General features: G+C 41.7%; 1 protein-coding gene across 1 annotated transcript; it reads right to left on the bottom strand.

Moving 5' to 3' along the window:
* Window positions 1–424: 424 nt before the first annotated feature.
* Window positions 425–11008, bottom strand: LOC126011411 (cytochrome P450 4A11-like). The gene is made up of 12 exons (XM_049775181.1): window positions 10748–11008; window positions 7391–7532; window positions 6623–6667; window positions 6119–6246; window positions 5720–5841; window positions 5259–5413; window positions 4756–4862; window positions 4326–4516; window positions 4107–4240; window positions 1311–1375; window positions 1110–1186; window positions 425–609 (listed from the first exon to the last, which is right to left on the bottom strand). The coding sequence occupies exons 1-12, from the start codon at window positions 10940–10942 to the stop codon at window positions 441–443; spliced, it is 1530 nt and encodes a 509-aa protein (XP_049631138.1). The 5' UTR covers window positions 10943–11008; the 3' UTR covers window positions 425–440.
* Between the last annotated feature and the right edge of the window lie 6586 nt (window positions 11009–17594).

Below are 17594 nucleotides of genomic sequence, written 5' to 3'. Positions count from 1 at the left end.
TTTTTAAAAAAATGAAAAAGAAAAATTCTAGAGGGTAGAAAAGGCTATCTCCTTGCCCTCCACTATCACCTAAAAGTATTCCTTTAAGCCATTCCCATGTGGATTTCTGGATCCTAAATTGTAGGAGTATAGATTGGTTTCACTGTAAGACTATACATTTGAATAATTTGGTACAGCACCAAAAGAGACTTATAGAATGACAGGCAGGCAGGCAGAAAAATTGTAAATGCCAAGAGAGTGGTGGGACAGGCAGGTGGACAGTAGTTCCATGAGTAGTGAGAAAATGAGAGTACAAAGGCAGGGAAACAGTCAAACACATAGGGAATGGGAACAGTGAGAGCATGCAGTTTGAAAAGATCTCAAGAAAGACAATAAGTGGACAAGAGTAGAGCAAGAGTAGGTGGCAGTAGACTGGGTGGTAGGCATTCCTGTCACCATACTTAGGTGAGTTTCTTGAGGTACAGGTGGATTCCATTCTTTGAATTCAGCACAAGTTTGGCATTGGGAATGGGAACTCTGGAGGGGTCAGGAGCCAGTTCAAAGCGGAGCAAGGTCAGTGCCACAGCCACCTTCATCTCATTCATGGCAAACTGCTTCCCAATGCAGTTTCTATGAGAAAGAATAACCATGTGAGAAAGAATCTCAGAGCCAGTTCTGAACAGTCAGTCATCAGGCCTGATTTTTTGGGACCTGAAACCAGGGCCTCCAAGTTCTCTGGTTCTCCCCTGCCCTTCCCTGGCAGCCTCCTGGAAGTGGCTAGTGGAAGCCTAGAGGAAAGACACCATAGGTATAAATTCTCCCCAAAATATCCTGAGAGCTTCCTGTAGGGCTCCCAGTGTAATTGCGACACACCCAACATCACTGATCTCTGATGAGTGGGCACAAGCCACCTGAGGCTCTGAGGAAAAAAGCAATTAACTGGAGGTTGATCTGAAAGGGGAAATGCCAAAATACATGGGTTAGTTCTGCTGCTGCCAGACTGCTTTGCCTGTTCAGTGGTCACTGTCAAAAAAATTATTGGTGCCAATTCAGGGACACATATACATAGGAGGTCATCTGCATGTGGGTACACTCAGTGATGTTCCTCCAACCAACTCTGAAAAGCTCACCTGGAGCCCCCTGAGAAGGGCAGGAATGCATGGCTGTGCCGAGAAGCACTTGGAGCAAACCGGGAAGGATCAAACACCTGCAGAGAAGCACAGAAACAGACAAGGGGGTCAAGACATCTGCAGTCTAAGAGGGACAAGCCCCAACAGAGGAAAGAGTGAGAGTGAGGAGACCTTGGCCAGCCCGCTGTTCCCACATCATACCTCTGGGTCAGGCCACACTTTTGGGTTATGATGAAGTGCATAAAAGGAGAGCACCACTGAGAGACCTAGGGGCAGGGGAGAGAGAGAAGGCTGAGTATATCCCCTACCATGGGCCCCAGTCTTCCAGCCTGTAGTTGCATGTGCCCTTAAGTGCCATGTGTTACCTTGTGACATCTCTGCCTGGCAGATCCTATGTAAGATGGGAAGTGAGAGTAAGGCAGTCTGGGGAATCCCCTGTGTTCGGATCAGGAGGAGACAGGATCAGGAGAAGGGAGCAAGCTTTTCTTTTGGAAAACTCAAGCAACATTCACTTTTCAGATTATTCCCTAAGCCTTTAGGGACCAAGCATTAATTCACTTTTTCCTCAGAAGAGCCTCGAAGAAGGACAAATCTTCATTCTGTTGAGGCTGCTGAGCTCAGAGGAGGCTGAACAACTTGCCACCTAACTCACAGCTTGTTTGGCAATGGAGGGTTCAGCCCCATGTATGTGTGTGTTAGGTGGGAGTGGAAAGGGGAAAGGTACCTCCTTTTATTAGAGGGATCTCAGGTCTGTCCCTCCCTTTATCTTTCTCTGTCCACCCAGATCTTTCATATTAGGAAACAAATATTTTGGAGCTGAATTCCTGAGGCTACACTTAGAGGCCAGAACTTGTTTTGATTGAGCTTTCCTGGGATAGGAGCTGTGATGGCATTTATAGACATTATCTTCACTGAAGTTTTGGTTTCTTGAGGGGAAGCAGCCCACAGAGACTGGGCCCTTAGACCATCTAGCAAATTCCTGCTCCCTCCTTGCCTTGGGGTCCAAAAGAAGAGGACCACATGCCACATCAGGAAAAAGATACTTTGAGTTATTTGATGCAGTCCTGTGGGGAATGCTATTACGAGCTCTGTGCTTGTGTTGGTTACTCAGTGCTGTGTTTAGAGGACCATGTGGTATCAGGGTTTGAACTTAGGTTTTCCCCATGCAAAGCAAGCAACATAACCCCTATGCTATATCTGGTCTTAGAAACTTTTCTACATATTATTTCTTTTCTCTTTTTAAGTTTTATAATTACTTTATTTAAGCACGATGGTTACAAAGTTGTTCACGATTGAGTTTCTGTCATAGAATATACACCACCCTTCACCAGTGCACTTTTCTCACCACCAATGTCCCCCATTTCCCTCCCACCTGCCTGCCTCTGGGGCAAGTATTTTACTCCCCCTGTTCCTTTTCAACACTGTACTTTGCACGATTGTTAATGAAGGGTACCATATACATCATTTTATTCCATTTCAATACCCAATTCTCTTTTTTTTTTTTTTTTTTTTTTTTGTTTTTTTGGGCCACACCTGTTTGACACTCAGGGGTTACTCCTGGCTATGCACTCAGAAATCGCCCCTGGCTTGGGGGTCCATATGGGACACCGGGGGATCGAACTGCTGTCCATCCTACGCTAGCGCTTGCAAGGCAGACACGTTACCTCTAGCGCCACCTTCCTGGCCCCAACACCCAATTCTTTTATTTATTTTTTCTTTTTTTTTTTATGGGAGAGGCAAATCTGGTGACACTCAGAGGGTTACTCCTGGCTATGTGCTCAGAAATCACTTCTGGCTTGGGGACCATATGGGATGCCAGGGGATTGAACCATGGTCAGTCATAGGTCAGCATGAGCAAGGCAAATGCCCTACTCCTGTGCCACCACTCTGCCCCAAACAGCACCTATTTTTTTGTCCAGAGTGATCAATTCCAACTATCATTGTCATAAAGGACCCTTCTCTACCCTAACTGCATTCACTGCTCTTTGTGGCAAGCTTCCTACCATTGACTGGTCTTCCTGCCTTCATCTCAATTGTCTTTGGATATTATTACCATACTATCTTTTATTTTTTCTTATATCCCATCAGTGATATTATTCTCTGACTATCCCTCTCCCTGACTCATTTCATTTAGTATAAAAATATCCATATCCATCCATGTGTTAGCAAATTTCATCACTTCATTTTTCTTAACAGCTGTGCAGTATTACATTGTGTAGATGTACCACAGTTTCTTTATCTATTCATCTGTTCTTGGGCTCTTGGGTTGTTTCCTGATTTTGGTTATTGTAAACAGTACTGCAATGAACTTAGACGTGCAGAGGGCTTTTCTATATTGTGTTCCTAGGGTGATATTGTTGGATAGTACGGAAGCTCAATTTCTTTGTGGTTTTTTTGTTTGTTTGGTTGGTTTTTGGGCACATCTGGCAGGTTAGGGGACACTATGGGATGCTGGGAATCATATAGGTCCATCCCAGGTTAGCCTCATGCAAGGTAAAGGTCCTACTTCTGTATTATTACTTAGCCCCTCAATTTCTATTTTTGAGGAATATCCATACAAATGGTTTTAAAAAATAAAACCATAGAAATGGTTTTAAAGTTGAATTGCTGAGGCCACACTTAGAGGCAGGTATTTGTTGATTAAATTTTTGTGGGATAAGTACTTTGGCAGTGTTTTATAGACTTATCCTAATTATAGAGAATTGATAATTTTTGGTGGTGGTCCTTTGGTTGTGAGCATTATGACAGTGCTCAAGATCTATTTTGGCCTTTTTCTCAAGCTTTCCAAGAGGCTTGGGAAATGATACCTAGTAAACCCTAACCCTACTTCTAACCTTGTGCAAGGCAAGTGCCCTATCTACTGAACTATATTTCTGGCACCTGAAGTATTTATTCTCGAGGGAAAGCACCCCAAAGAGTTCAGGACTGTCGTTGGCCCTGTGGCCTGCTCCTCTTTTAGTAAACAGCAGCGTAGTGACCATGCCAGGTTTAGCTTACCTTTGGGTAAGGAGCGCCCATCAGGGAAGGTGACTGGTGTGCTGAGCTCTCTGCTCACACTGGGCACTGGAGGGTACATTCGCATTGCCTCCTTGATGCACATGGTGGTGTAGGGCATCTTGTCCATGTGGTTCCTGAGTAGAGGCCCAGACCGAGGGTGAGCGAAGCTGCTCAGGCTCTTCTTCTGATTGGCCAGTTTCCTCCAGGCCTGGCACTTACCAGGTGATGGAGGTGCCATCTCCCAGAAGGCTTTGCAACTCCTCCCTGCACAGCTGCTGGTGCTCAGGGTTTAAGGCCAGAGCATAAAGGATCCAGGAGATGCCACTGGCTGTGGTGTCATGACCTTCAAACATGAAAGTGTCCACTTCTGCCCTCAGGTCCTTGTCAGACAGGCTGCTCCCCTTCTCTGTCTGCAGGCATGAGAGAGAGAGAGAGAAAGAGTCAGCATCCTCCTTTGGTCATATGGGCACAGCTGCAGTCCCCTCCACCCTCATTTCATTATGATTACCCTCCTTCATACTCACCCCATTTACACTTACCATTCTTTAAACTCTTCCCTGTAACACTCAACTCCTCTCTCCACACTTTTTCCTTCCACAGTTACAACCTTATTCAACCGCTCTACCCTCACCCTTCCACACACACACACCTTGGCAAAGAGCAGGATGTCCAGGAAATCCAGGTATCTCTTCTTCTTAATCTTTTCTAGCTCGCCCTCATTCTGCAGTTGTGTCTTCCTCTGCTGGATCACGTGGTCTATCAAGAAAGAATGCTCAGACACAGCTAAGAAGTATAGGGGCCCATGTCAAAGTCCATAATAGCCCCAGCTACACATCCCTCAAGAGTATGGGTATAGTGGACCAGAGGAATGTGGGAGTGAGGGTACACAGTAAGCAGGAACTCCATGATGCTTGTTCAGGTCTCCCCACAGTGCTGAATCCGGGGACATTGCTGAGCCCTGCTAGGGGAAGGATTCTTTCAATACTCCCTGATGAGGAAATACTTGTAATATCCTTATAGACCAGCACTTTAGACCCTCACATCCTCTTTCCTGAGTGGCCAGCAAGGTTACAGCTGTACCAAGGACATCTCTGTGGATCCCTTAGATATCACCGATGACAGAGGGGAGCATTCCAGATGTGGGAGTCTCACCTGTGTGCTCGTGGGCAACCTCACAAACCTTGGAGTTACTACGACCATTAAAGGACAGGCTGTATAGGAAGTCATTCTGGTGGAAGGCATTCCTCACTCGGGAATAGAAGAAGCCCTTCAGTTTCTCGATGGCCTGAATATAGGACTGGAACTTCCTGCAGGGAGATAGGGCAGAGTGATATGAGAGGATTCTGGCATTGGAGTGGGGATCTGGATATAGGCTTTCACAAACAACAGGGAGAGATTTTTTTTCTGTCTGTGCTGAGGAACTTGTATTTTAGACAAGACTTGAGAAGCCAGGGATCAGGTTCAGGAACTAGAATCACACTGTGGTCTTTTTCCCTGACCAAGACTCCCGAGAGCCTCTCTGTTTGTACTGGTTCATATACAAACTGCCCTGCTGGCCTCAAAGTTAGGTCCAGACCTGGGCAGAGCAGGTCCTGAATGTGGTAGCCATTGACCTGTCAGTCTGCATGCTGCTGCGATGGCTGAAGGCACACTTCATGATGGTGTCCAGTGTCATCAAGGAGATAGATTCAACGATCTCAATGGGGTCACTTCCATGGAACTTTGCCCATTTGTCCTGAAGGAGGGAAATAGTTTTTGTGCCCCCAGAAGGTCTCAACTGACAGGCTATGTCTTTCCTGTCTCTAAATATTATGATGGCTCTTTTCTATTTTTCTAAAACAGCTAAGTTTTGGTAAAATGTGTGCATATAATATCTTCTAGGTAATGTGATAATTATTTACTGAAAATGTCTACTAAATAATTGTACTTTTTACAGTTTTCTTTGTACTGTGTGTGAGGGTAGACTCTGAACTGTGATTGAAGGTGAGCAGGTAAGAGAAGGACAGACTTACCAGCATCACTCGCACAGAGTCAGCTGTAATTCCCACATAGGGCTTGAGGATGTCATAGTGGAAGGCTGGAGTCAGCATGCGCCGGTGCTGGAACCAGGTCTGCCCATTCAATAGGAGCAAACCATAACCTGGAACAGCCAGTGGTGTGCACATGGATAGAAGAGATGTGATTAGAAGGACTAGGGACACTTTGGACAAAACCAAGACTGGCACATCATGAGGGATAAAGGCTCAAATAATATTGTGTGTCAGTTCAGACAAGAACTTGAACAAAAATTGGGCTAAGATGTTGGAGAGGATTGAACATGATGTGGAAAAACTAAACTCGCAGAATGCTAAGGTACCTTAGAAATGTGATGATTTTATTAGAAGATGGAAATTAGATTTGATTTAGAAAAATGGGTGCTGTCAAGGTACATAACATCTGCTGTTGTCTTGAGTCAGAGAGAGTTCTAACATCTGACCAGTGAGAAGCTTCTATTTCTAAAAGTTAGATGCACTTACCAATCCAGGGAGCAATGAATCTATAGGGAATAGTAGACTTAGGATCTGAAAGGTAAGGAAAAATATTATAAGTTACCTAAGGTACCAGCTAAGCAGGAGTTCCAGACAGAGTTGGGGTTCAGACTAGAGGTTTGTGCACTCCCAATGACTAGGCTACAATGTCTTAGGCTACACCCAGTACCCCTAATGCTTCTTCCCTGGTGCCTGTAGTGCCTGGAACTCAGACTCCATTTAATATCAGAACACTCTGGACAAGAGGTGACTCAGAAAAAGCATATCCTCTCCTCAATTCCCCCACCCCAAATAAAAACACAACATTGTGGTTTTCATATAAGTTGTGGTGGCTTTGCCATCATGACTAATTATGTCCTAATTTTCAGATCAAGGTTCCTAATTTATATAATAAATGATGTCACTTTGGTTAAACAAGAAAGGAAAGAAAATAGTAAACTGCCACTCAAATTATATTATATTTAAGTAATGTTGTTGGTTTAGGCAGCCTAGGATTATGGTTTAGAAGGTTCAGGCTCTATTTACTGATCCTCTACTATTTTCTGGAATTCCAGGTTATGAACACACGTGATTTTGCTAGTACACTTGCCTGTAATCAGGGTTATTCCTGTTGGTTTGGGGATTATATGGTGCAGGGATCAAACCAGAATTAGCAATGTTCAAGTCAACATTAACCCCCTTACTATCTCTTCAACCCCAGGCACCTATGTAAGAGAAACTACATTAGTTGTGAAAAGAGGATTTGCTCTCTCTCACCTGATCGCCCCAGAATCACCTTCATGTAGTCAGGGTCATAGATAATAAACTGGACCCTTGTGCCCCATAGCCAGCGAGGAGAGGCACACGGAAACTTCTCTATCCTTTTCAATATCTGTGACAGCTCTTCCTCCTCTGAGAACTGTCAAAGATAAACCAAAGAAAAATGTATAGTTCTCTATAACTGTAGGGAGAATAGTGAAATGAACCACAAAGGAGATAGTTTTGTATCGATCAGAAGAACATAACAGTACAGCTGCTTCTTTATGACTCGGGTCAATACTTGATGGTTGTTCAAGGCTTAACATATTGAATCTTCTTGTTGGGGACAAAATTGGGTAGACATATACCTTAGTAACTGACTTTCTGGTATACAAAAGTTTGGAAGCCATAACTACAGCATTTGCACGAACAATTTGACCCCTTGAATCACCTGGGAAGCAGTTTTGTCATAATTTATGTTTACTTAGAGGTAAGGTAGATAATGAAAAAAATCAACTTTGCAATTAGTTTTGTTTTACCATTCTGGTTATTATTTGTTTGAAATACTATCAAGCATACGTCTAAGGGAAAACTGTATGAAATATATAGGGAATAGACAAAACAAGCCTTTGTAAGTCTTACCTTCTGGTACATGGCCTCAGTTCAAGCCCTGCCAGTTCTTAAGGAACTTTTATTCTCCTCCTAACTGGCAGGCAAGAAAATTGGGGGGATGCCTCGGAATCAGTTTAGGGAATGAGAATCCTTTTAGGGCTTGAAGTTTAGGAACAGGAGTTCTTGTCTTTGGGATACGGGCTTCAGTTTCTTTTCAGCAGGCTGTTGATTTGATTTGTATACTTTAATTTACTCTGTAATTTGCATTTGGGAATATTGCATTTGAAGGTACAGAGAAGAAGAATTTTCAGATCTTTTAACTAGAATAAAAGGAGCCATTTCCTTAGGTCATGAAGCCTAAGTTTCAGTATCGAGTGCATGAGGCCAGCAATTGTGCAGACCAGACCAGAGCAGCTGAACACAGAGCTGTGCTCTTCACCATGTTCCTCATTCATGCTTGCAAAAGGAAACCTGATCTCAAAACCTGTGTTTTCCTATGTACTCAGGATATAGGAAGCATAACACCTGTCTAAAACAAATCATTGCCACCTTTGAATTCTTTACTTGGCTTATCACTGTTCCATATTAGAGATTATTCATGAGTTAGTTCCACACTTCTATAGGTTCATTCTAGTTAAAGTGTTTACTTAATGTTTATTTGGTGTCCAAAGCTGGTATTGCTCAGGGATCACTCCTAGTGGTGATGGGGCGGGGGGGGGGGCATATGTGGTGCTGAATATTAAATCAGGGCCAACTATGGGCAAGGCTTAACACCTATACTATCTCCAACTTTAAGTGATAACATTCATGGGAGTTTTTCCTCAAATGAAAGCAGCACATAAGCTGGCTCCACCCAGCGAAAATGGAGAACAACTCTTCAGAACTATGTGTAGGGTTCAGGGGTCATATTTAAGAGTGCACAGGTATAATTTGGGTTGTAAGGAATTAAACTGGGGTTGACCAATGGAAAGCAAGAGCTTTAGCCCCTTGACTATCCTCTCTGATTTTGAATAGATGAATTTCTTTTGTTTTATCCACACAGCAGTGATTATCTCCAATAACATGGTTCTCCTGAGTGCTGTGATCCCAAAGAAGTTAGCAAATCCAGTAAATCTGGGAAGCTGTCATGGTAACTCTGGCTTACATTCAGTTGCACAGAAGCACAAAAAAGCCAGCAGGACTGTTGACTGGCATCTGAAGTCAAGGGGTTTTTTTTGGGGGGGGGGGGCCACACCCGGTAACGCTCAGGGGTTACTCCTGGCTATGTGCTCAGGAGTTGCTCCTGGCTTGGGGGACCATATGGGACACTGGGGGATCGAACCGCAGTCCGTCCAAGGCTAGCGCAGGCAAGGCAGGCACCTTACCTTTAGCGCCACCGCCCTGCCCCTGGCATCTGAAGTCAAGGGTAGTTGTGCGAAGCTGAACCAACCCTCACTTGATGGAAACTGATGCTGGCTCTGAGTGGACACAGTCTGAGTAGAGTTGGGTTAGCAATGTGACGCAGTGTTAAATGGCATGCTCTGCATATATGACACCAGCTCAATTCCCAGAAACACACACAGTGAAAATCATACACACCCAAATAAAAGCAGGGGGTCATGCTAAGTGAGAAGAATAAAGACACATGATGGTACAGAAAGAAGCAAAGCAGGGACAAGTGAAGCCATAAACAATCCTTGGACTCAGTTCACAGAATTTAGGTGAGGGCAGGAAGTGCATCTCCTGTTTCAAAGACAGAGTCTGGTGAAAGAACCCTTGGAAGGAAACATTTTATTATACTGTATAATCAAATATTAGTCCTCCTCATCCAGGATAGTACTGGTACCTATCACTCATGTGTGGTCATAGTTTGGACAAAGAAACAGAAAATTCCTCAATTCCGTTGAAAGCCTCTATAAAGACTCTGCCCATTTTCAGCTTATTTAATTTTTTACCCCATTCTATTGCTTTTCTTTCCTTCAAACAAAACCACATAACTCAAACTATCTAGCTCTGCCTGTCAAATAGATGGGGGGAAACAAAGGAGGGTTCCAGGGCCAAAAAGATATATGATCACTAGTAGAAAGCTAGACACAGAGGGGACCACTAACTCTAGCAGCCTGGGGGGGTGAGAGTGGGGGATATGGGTTGCAGGAAGGGAATGGGGGTGGAGGGAGGACAAATTTAGTGATGGGAATTCCCCTGATTCAAAGACAATATGTACCTAAAATACTACTGTGAAAGATATGTAAGCCAATATGGTCAAAATAAAAATTAAAAAAAAAAGATGAAATAAAAAAAAAAGAAAGAAAGAAAACTCCTCAATCCTTAGTACTGTCAAACAGGACTAGTGGGTTCCCTGGCCTGTTAAGGCTCTGTTTTTGTTATTTGATACTTCCTTACACTGGGAACTCCACAATGCAGCAGTGACCGGTTTGATCTGGTATAGAGGATGGATTGAGTGACTGGTCAAGGAAGCATCAGAAGCCCTGTTGTGTGGAAACAGCTGAGGTTGCCCAACATGAGGAGGAGACTCAGGAAAACACAGCTGTTGCCTGGAAAGTACAGAACTACTAGTCTAATCCAGGAGGAAGAGTCCAGTGGACCTGAGCCACCAGCCCGTTTCCTGGAAGGAAGAAACTCTCTGGACCGAAGTGATGAGACCTAAAAAGTGAGCTGGCTTTCCCCCCTGAAACCCTGATCAAAACTTTCCCAATAGTTCACTGACTACCACCTTTTGAAGCCATCCCTGCCCTCCCACTATTCCTCTCTGCTCCTTCTTACCTCCTTGGAGTGCCCAAAGAACCAGTGGGAAGGAGGCGATGGGAACTGCTGGACAGCTTTGAGCAGCCACTGCCTGTGCAGGTAGAGCTGGACAGCCTTGATCAGCAGCAGCACCAGGCCAAGCAGAGAGACCACTTGCAGGAACCCAGAGATACTGCCCAGGGGCCTGGTGATGCTCAGCACAGAGACACCCATAATGCTGTGACTGTAGGCTGGCTGGGTCAGCCCGACTCTCCCTGACTGTCTCTGACCACTCAGCCCACTTCAGTCTCATGGCAAGGTGACCACACCTACCTTGGGGAGGTGACTGCAGGGGTCAAAGCTTACAGGCTGGCAAAGGTAATTTTGTCTTATTGTCAGGACTGGGAACTGGGGTCAAGAGAGGGAGCTAGAGAAGAGCCTCCTTAAGGAGGCTTATGTGCCATTCTGAGCGATTCTTATGTGCCATTCCATAAGAATGGCACAACACTTTTGTGCTGGGCATGGTACAGTGCAAGGGAAGTATAAACAGTAATATTGGTTCTGTTGCAAATTGTTGTACTCAGCAACAAAATTGGAAGATCGGGGCCGGAGAGTTAGCACAGAGGCGTTTGACTCGCAAGCAACGGACCCAGGACCTAAGGTGGTTGGTTCGAATCCCGGCGTTCCATATTGTCCCCCGTGCCTGCCAGGAGCTATTTCTGAGAAGATAGCCAGGAGTAACCTGAGTGCCGCCGGGTGTGGTCCAAAAAACAAAAATAAACAAACAAAAACAAACAAAATTGGAAGATCTAACTGAGGAAAGATTGGAGGAGCTTTTCCAGTTGCAGTGACAATTGCCTGCACTCTCCTGACCCCTCTCCTGTCACTCAGCAGCTATTCTTTGAACCTCACTGTATGCTCCCCATTCTTTAATTATAACTGTAAGCAAAAACATTAAGGAATCCCGAATTCAAGAAATCCACAGTCTCATGACCAAAAATTTTGTAGGTATGTATGGTTTCATTATTACCTGCATTTCAGAGATGAGAAGTTACTTAAAAAGAAAGGAAAATAGTCATTGATATTCGTATGTGGACAAATCATTCACAATTACTACCATTTCTATGAAAAACAATATTACAGGGGCCAGATAGATCACACAGATCACATTAGAGAAATTGGTTTGCCTAAATAATCAGAGACTGATAATAAAGAGTACTGGTGTTTGTTTTTGATAAACATAGCATCTTTGTTTTCTAGGTATATCACATAAAGGTAAAAAAAAAAAAAGGCCTTATACAATTTGCTAACAACAGCAGAATAAAGGGTTTGGAGAGATAATACAGCAGGCAAGGCATTTGCTTTGCACATGACCAAACTGAGTTCAATCTCCTGTACCACATATGGTCCCATGAGCCCAACCAGCAGTGATTCTTGAGAGCAAAGTCAGGACTAAGTCCTGAGCACTGCCAAGTGTGGCCCCAAAAACAAACAAAAAAAGGTAGAATAAAGTCCGAAAACTTAGTCTTGTGAGAAAAAAAAATTAAATTTAAGGTTTGCCTTAAATTATTAAATATTAAATATTAAATATTAAATTATTAAATATTAAATTATCACTTATTTATTAAATATTATAATTATATATATAATTATATATATAATTTTTATATATATAAAAAATTAAATTTAAGGTTTGCCTTAAATTATTAAATATTAAATATTAAATATTAAATTATTAAATATTAAATTATCACTTATTTATTAAATATTATAATTATATATTATAATACTTATAATATTAAATATTAAATTATTAAATATTAAATTATCACTTATTTAGAGCTTATCTTTAAGATTCTTAGGGTATTATTATTCTACAATATTAGTCAGTTTGATTACACACAAAATTTCTTTTCTAAGATTCCTTTTCCATAAATTTTCTATGACTTCCCATTTAAAAATCTCACTTTTGTTCTAGGTCTTTAAATGCCAGCCTTATTAAACAACCAGCCTTACTTTAGGACATGATAGCTTTCTTTTCCATCAATAAAAACATGTCTCCATTCCTTACTCCTTTTTTTTTTTACCAAGGACACACATTTTATTTTCTTTGCATAAAGAAATATTTCTGTTGGCTTTCCTTAATTGATATAGTAATTATAATTCTTAACCCTTGAAAATTTTAATTTCTAGTGAAAACTGAAGCAATTAGAACTGTCTGTTATATCAGTCTTCTATTTGGGGGAAGGGGTGCTCCCAAGCACTCCTCTGAGGCCTGAGTCCTCTTCCAGCTATTCTCAACTAATTGGTTCAGCAGTTCAATGTGAGGGCCTAAGGATGTTGTGGTTCTGGCCCTGTGGGAATGGGAATTATGTGGAACACCTAGTGGTCCTTGGAGGCCTCTAGGACTGCACCCAGTGATGCTTGAAATAGCATGTAGTGCTAGGGATCAAACCTGGGTTGACCACATGCAAGACATGTATTGTAGTGGCCAAATCGATAGCACAGCGGTAGGGCTTTTGCCTTACACACAGCTGACCCAGGACAGACCTGGGATCAATTTCTTGCATCCCATGTGGCAGGGGTCCTCAAACTTTTTAAACAGGAGGCCAGTTCACTGTCCCTCAGACCATTGGAGGGTCTGACTATAGTAAAAACAAAACTTATGAACGAATTCTTTTTTTTTTAGTTGAACACCTTGATTATATACATGTTTGTGTTTGGGTTTCAGTCATGTAAAGAACACCACCCATCACCAGTGCAACATTCCCATCACCAATGTCCCAAATCTCCCTCCTCCCCACCCGACCCCTGCCTGTACTCTAAACAGGCTCTCCATTTTATGAATGAATTCTTATGCACACTGCATATATCTTATTTTGCAATGAAGAAACAAAACAGATACAAATACAATATGTGGCCAGCGGGCCATAGTTTGAGGACCACTGCATGTGGTCACCTGAACCAGGAATGATTTCTGAGCGCATAACCAGGTAACCCTTAGCATTACCGGGTGTGGCCAAACAAAATAAAACAAAACAAACAAACAAACAAACAAAAATGGTATTTTAAACCTCATACTATTTCTTATCCCCTTCTCTCCTGATCGTAGTTCTGAAAGTTCTGCCTCCTGGTTCAGTCCCAAGTAAGCTGGAAAGATTGATCACTTTTCAAAGATTGATCACTTCCAAAAACCAAAAAGGTTACTTGTCTGTTTAAATTCAATGATCATAATGCTATTTTCAAAACTATTTAGATTAGTTTCTATGTATCTGAAAGTTTTAGGAATTGTCAATTTATATTAAAAGTTTACTTTTTTAAAACGATTAAATAGAACTCTTACAAATTAATTTTAGCAACACCATCTAGGATGGAAAAATCATCACATTTATAATATACTTGCATATAGAAACAGACAAAAAACAGTTCTTTAAAGTTTTTGTTTTATGAAGGAATCAGGTACAAAAATTCGTGTGGGCTAGATTAGGAACAAGGAATCATTGTGTTCTGACTCACCTATTTGAGAAATACATGTTCCTTATCTAGGAAAGTTTGAGGTCTCTTCCATCCCACTCCATTAACCCCTATAGTCTTTAGTAGAGGTAGAGGTTTGCTGGGTGTTTTATTCCACTGATATGTTTTGTTTGATATGATGTGCCAAGTGATATATGCTGTGATTTGGAGTCTAGACTGTTCTTTTCATGCTTGTCTTGATTTGCTGTGATATATAAGCTCTTTTTTTTTTTTTCCTGTTCATTAGGAACGCCAAAAGTGACAAGTATTATAGATCTGGAAAGTTGCTCTGGCTCCAAAGCTTAACTTAAGCTGTTAAAATGTTGAGTTTTCCCTTTGTTTCATTTTATGACAAGTGAACTTTGGATCGATTTGAGTAACAACAACAACATTTATTGACTTGTTGGATTACCACTAAGTTAAAAGATCTCTCAGCTGATTAATGGGTCTGTGAGGGGAAATAGAAGTTTTTCATCTAAATTATTGAGAAAGAGATTAAATGGGTTTAAAGGGTAAAAAAAGAAAGTAAGAATACCATTGCTATATGTTTAACAATTGTGATCTGATCAGATCTTACTGCTTTCATGTTTATGAGGAACTCTTTTTTATTTATTTATTTATTTTGGTTTTTCAGGCCACACCCATTTGATGCTCAGGGGTTACTCCTGGCTAAGCACTCAGAAATTGCCCCTGGCTTGGGGGGACCATATGGGACGCAGGGGGATCGAACCCGCGGTCACAATCTTTCCTTGGCTAGCGCTTGCAAGGCAGACACCTTACCTCTAGCGCCACCTCGCCAGCCCCTATGAGGAACTCTTGAATCATGAAAATTATGTTAAATTTAAAACCACAGACTTAAAGAAAAGAAAATGAAATGGGTGATTAGATTTAAGCATTATGTGAAGTAAGACAAGAGATCTTGCTATCTTCTGTGCACCTAAAATATCCTTTCTGCCCTTCATGAAAGAAAAATTATGATAATGTGTTAAGGGTCTTTTAATTTTATTCAGTTTTTTATTTTTAGGCTACACCAAATTTTCTCAGGACTTGCTCCTGGCTCTGTGTTTAGGATAGGGTTGGAGTATTGTATAGGGTGATGGGAATCAAACTGATCTCAGTCAAATGCAAGACAAGTTTCTTGACCCACTGTACTATCTCTCTGACTCCAAGGTATATTTTTTATTATCTGGAATAAACATATAGTATCTTGATCTCAAAAACTACACACATTCATGCATTCTCTTTAGAATTAGTATTCTTTCTTTTTTCTCTCTCTAATTCCTTTTATTTTTTTAACATAATTTTTATTTTGATCATAGTGGCTTACATATTGTTGACAATAATATTTTAGGTACATATTTACATAAAATCAGGGGGGATTCCTATCACCGGTTTGTCTTCCCTACTCCTCCGTTTTTGTCCTACCTTCCATATCCTCTTCCCTCACCCCCAGGGCTGCTAGAATATGTGGTCCCCTCTGTACCTATCCTGTTTCTTCGTAGTCTTACACCTGTTTGGTCCTGATGCCTCCTTTATTTCCCCCTCTAATTGGGGGGCAGGACTAGCTAGTTCAAGTTATGTGGTTTTGTTTGAAGAGGAGAAAAATGATAAACTGGGGTAAAAGTCTAATACGCCGGGAATAAGCAGAATTCTTCTAGAGGCTCTCGCCATTAGTATTCTTTCTTAATAAAACTCTTTTACTTTACTATTTTTACTTTTATTTTTTACTTTACTATTTTACTTGATTGTCTTTTCTGTGACAAAAGACAAAGAGTTCAAATTTTGTTGAGGCAAGGGTTGATTTTTCTTTTCCTGCAAAAAGCTTAACTCTGTCCTCAGAGCAATGACTTCCTAAAAATTTGAGTGGTAGAGACCAGTTTCTATGCTGTGCTGATCAAGCAGATGTTGACCTACACAATATGACTGGTGTCTTTATAAACAAAAGGGGGAGATTTGGATACACTGATGGTCATTTATAGAGATATAACAATATGTAGAAACACAGGGAGAGGTTATTTTTTTAAATTTTTTTTAATGTTTTTGGTTTGGGGGCCACACCTGGTGGCTCTCAGAGGTAATTTCTGGCTCTGCATTCAGAAATCATCCCTGACAGGCTCTGGGGAGTATATGGAATAACAGGAATCAAACTCTGGTTTGTCCCAAGTCAGCCAAGTGCAAGGTAAACACTCTACTGCTAGGCTATTGCTCAAGCCTGAGAAGGTTATATTTGGGGGAGGAAGGGACATCCAGCAATGCTCAGAGATTACTCTTGGCTCTGCACTCAGGAATTACTCCTAGTGATATAGGGGACCATATGGAATACTGGGGATCCAGCCTGGAGCAGCCACATGTAAGGCAAATACTTTACCCACTCTATTATCTCTCCAGCCCCAAAATTATTCTTTTCTAGTCAAAAGAACTGCCTAGGGTCCGGAGAGATAGCATGGAGGCAGGGTGTTTGCCTTGCATGCAGAAGGACAGTGGTTTGAATCCCAACATACCATATGATCCCCCGAACATGCCAGGAACAATTTCTGAGCATAGAGCCAGGAGTAGCCCCTGAGCGCTGCTGGGTGTGACACCTTCTCCAAAAAAAAAAGGGGGGGGGGAACAGCCTAGAATTGAATATTCACAGTTTTTGGAAAGAACACACTTATCAAAAATCTAGAAGATTTTGTACCTTCATCTCCAGACACTATTGACACTAGATTTCTGTTGATTTAACCACTGTTTGTGATATTCTGTTATGGTAATCCTCACAAACTAATACAATTATGTAATGCTTAGAGCACACCTATAATTTAAAGGGATTATTACTTAACTTGTTACTAAAGAATGAGGAAATCCACATTGAAAGATATACCCAGAAGTGATGCATTTGAACTAAAGCCTACTGGCCCCATACTTTCCTTTTCTGGGATTGCCAAAATCTCTGGATATCTCCATTATCATGTTTCAACTCAGTGGGTTCAACTGCTGGCACTGTGTTGGTAAAACTTCCATTTAATATCTGTTTTCTCTCTTTCTTTTTTTAAAAATAATTTTTATGACCAATGTGGGTTACAAACTTTCACAGTTATATTTATGGTTCCCAGTGACAGTAAATGAGGGCCATTCCCCACCAACAGTGTTGTCTTCCTTCTATCTCTGTTCCCAGTATTCATCCCTCTTTGCCCCCTGAACTGCTACTGTAACAGATCTCCTTTGTAGATTGGGTGTCGATTTTGTTGTCGTTGACTTTGGGTTTGGTGTTTAGGTCTGATTTCTTCTTTTTATTTCCATTCAATGTTCATGCAACTGTTTGCTCCTGGTACCATCCACTTTCCCCCTCTCAATTTGTGAGGTAGAACCAGATGCTTCAAGTTCTGTGGTT

This window comes from Suncus etruscus, chromosome 6 (genome assembly GCF_024139225.1).
Source record: "Suncus etruscus isolate mSunEtr1 chromosome 6, mSunEtr1.pri.cur, whole genome shotgun sequence".
Classification (NCBI taxonomy): domain Eukaryota; kingdom Metazoa; phylum Chordata; class Mammalia; order Eulipotyphla; family Soricidae; genus Suncus; species Suncus etruscus.
This window is presented reverse-complemented; position numbering and strand designations above follow the sequence as displayed.